The 2,968-nt window shown below is 35.2% G+C and overlaps 1 protein-coding gene across 1 annotated transcript; it reads right to left on the bottom strand.

The window, feature by feature from the left end:
• Window positions 1–653: 653 nt before the first annotated feature.
• Window positions 654–2,325, bottom strand: LOC127126731 (chalcone synthase). The gene is made up of 2 exons (XM_051055716.1): window positions 1,984–2,325; window positions 654–1,897 (listed from the first exon to the last, which is right to left on the bottom strand). The coding sequence occupies exons 1-2, from the start codon at window positions 2,159–2,161 to the stop codon at window positions 900–902; spliced, it is 1,176 nt and encodes a 391-aa protein (XP_050911673.1). The 5' UTR covers window positions 2,162–2,325; the 3' UTR covers window positions 654–899.
• Between the last annotated feature and the right edge of the window lie 643 nt (window positions 2,326–2,968).

Below are 2,968 nucleotides of genomic sequence, written 5' to 3'. Positions count from 1 at the left end.
AAATATTATATTAATATTTAATCAAAATATTTTATATTATCAAATCATAATAATATGATAAAAAAAAAACACATATTCAATTTATAGACAAAGAAAATCCATCAATCAGGTTAATGGATATGACAAAGAAAATTCACTTTAATATGATTTGAATTTAAATTTTCTTTAATTTTAAAAATGAAAGATGAGATTATAATGAGAAGATAATACTGTACTCTTTTAGAATCTAACCTGTTCTATTGAAATTTTAGGATATGGTTGATAGTTTAAAATATTTAATGTTTGATTAATATATTGAAATTTTAATTAATATTAGATTAATTAAATATTTGAGTTTTATATAAAGATTTGTGTAGGATTGTGTTAATTTAATATTTTTAATGAAGGTTAATGATGGTTAGATTCTGAAACAATTATGAGTTTAAAAAAATGAGTTATTTCAATTAAAAATATTTGATTATGATATGTGATAGAGTAGAAATACCAAAACTCAATTTTTTTAAATTTAATTACTTATTTTTAATTGAGATTGAAGTGAAAAACAACTACTTTACTAGAATTTTTATTTGAATTCGAGAATGGCAGTAATCATATTCACCCGATTGTCATAGCTACTTCTAATTGACTTTTTATTTAATGATAAGTTTGAACTGTTGTTACAAAAAATAATCCATATATTAAATTTAATGCCAAATAACTTCAATACAGACCCCCATTACATCATGAATATTTTTTTCATAGATAACATAACATGAATTTCCAAAAAAAATAATAATAAAACATTACATTACACACTAGTAAAATCATAATAATAAAAACACAATAGTATCTTAAAAACTTTATTTAAGTGTGCACGCTGAGTTTGTTGCACACTTTTTATTTCTGAATCTATCAATATTTCAACCCTGAACCGGCACACTATGAAGAACAACGGTCTCAACAGTCAAACCCGGTCCAAACCCAAACAAAACCCCCCACTCCAACCCTTCACCGGTCGTAACCTTCCCTTCTTCCTTAGAGCTCTTTCTCATTTCATCCAAAATAAACAAAACACAAGCACTAGACATATTTCCATACTCACTTAACACATGCCTAGTAGACCGGAGTTTCTCTTCCTTCAACCGGAGTTTTTCCTCAACCTGGTCTAAAATAGCCGGTCCACCCGGATGCGCAACCCAAAATATCGAATTCCAATCATTAATCCCAATCGGTTCAAAAGCTTCAACCAAACTCTTTTCAATGTTCTTTGAAATAATCCCAGGAACATCTTTCAGCAAATGAAAAGTGAGCCCCACTTCACGAAGATGCCCGTCAATCGCGCCGTCGGAATCGGGAAGAATCGTCTGAGCAGCAGAAACAATCTCGAATATAGGACGCTCCACGGCTAAATCCGGATCCGCCCCAATAATCATCGCGGCGGCTCCGTCGCCGAAGAGCGCCTGTCCAACAAGAGAATCCAAATGACTTTCCGAAGGTCCACGGAAAGTCACGGCAGTAATCTCAGAGCAAACAACAAGAACTCTCGCGTTCTTGTTGTTCTCAGCAAGATCTTTCGCTAAACGGAGAACCGTCCCGCCAGCGAAACAACCTTGCTGATACATCATCAACCGCTTCACGGACGGTTTAAGACCTAAGAGTTTCGTCAGCTGGTAATCTGCTCCGGGCATGTCAACGCCGGAAGTGGTGCAGAAAACGAGATGAGTGATTTTGGATTTCGGCTGTCCCCATTCCGCTATCGCTTTCTTCGCTGCATCTTTTCCAAGCTTCGGCACTTCCACCACCACAATATCCTGCCTCACATCCAGGGATGGTGCCATGAATTCACACATGTTGGGATTCTCTTTCAAAAACTCCTCAGTCAAGTGCATGTAACGTTTCTTTATCATCGATCTATCACCTGAAAATGCATAAATAATAGGAAGAAATTAATAAATAAAACTCATTTCATTTTATATAAACTATCATAGATATCTATAGACATACACATGCGCTTGAATTTTTCCTTGAGGTCAGTCATGTGCTCGCTGTTGGTGATACGGAAGTAATAATCCGGATACTCAGCTTGGGTTATACAGTTGGAAGGAGTGGCAGTGCCGAGAGCCAAGATAGTGGCAGGGCCATTGGAACGCTGAGCGTTGCGAATCTCCTCCACAGTCACCATTTTAAAAGAGATTATGATTTTTTTAACCAAAGAGTAAGGAAGCAATGCAAGAGATTTGGTGAAGTAAGAGAAGTGGGAGAATTTGGAATGGGAATCAGGTTTTAAGTGGTGTTGATTTGGTGCTTCAATGGGAGAGATGTAGCTTCCTATAAATATGATTTTGATATGGAGAAATGAATTGGGTGAACACAACATGCAAAAACTTTGGAGTGAGTAGTAGGTTTGAGGGACGGAAAGATGAGAGGCCACGTGTCTTAGCTATTGTGACAAACCTGTGGTAGATATAGAGCCACACAAATGTTGGTGTATGTACGTACGAAAAATGTTCGTAACTATTTACAAATACAAAGTATTTTGGTGTCTTTTTTTAATGTCGGTGGTAATTGGAAATTGGATTCTATACGATGATAGAAAGAAGTTCACGTAGTAATTCACTATGTGACCATTGGATAGGTAAAAAACTTAAGCTCAATAGATCGAATATTTATTAATTATCTTAAACAATTTTTATAACTTGTTTCGATGATGGCGATGAAGATCCCTACACCATAGTCTTTCAAATGTTGTATTTGAAGGGGGAGGAGGTAAATAATGCCTCCACTCTCAAAGAAAGAGAGAAAATAGATAAAATAGAAGAGTCGTCATCGAATTTTATTTGGATTATCTTTATAAGAAAAGCGAGGGAAAATAGTCGATATAATCCTCAAGAAAGAAATAGATGCATATAGATAGTGCAAAGATAAGGAATCAATCTCGTAACTGAGATTATGGTTCGAAGTCGGTTATGTAAGGGGAAAGTATTAGCAC

The sequence above is a fragment of the Lathyrus oleraceus genome, chromosome 3 (assembly GCF_024323335.1).
Source record: "Lathyrus oleraceus cultivar Zhongwan6 chromosome 3, CAAS_Psat_ZW6_1.0, whole genome shotgun sequence".
Taxonomy (NCBI): domain Eukaryota; kingdom Viridiplantae; phylum Streptophyta; class Magnoliopsida; order Fabales; family Fabaceae; genus Lathyrus; species Lathyrus oleraceus.
This window is presented reverse-complemented; position numbering and strand designations above follow the sequence as displayed.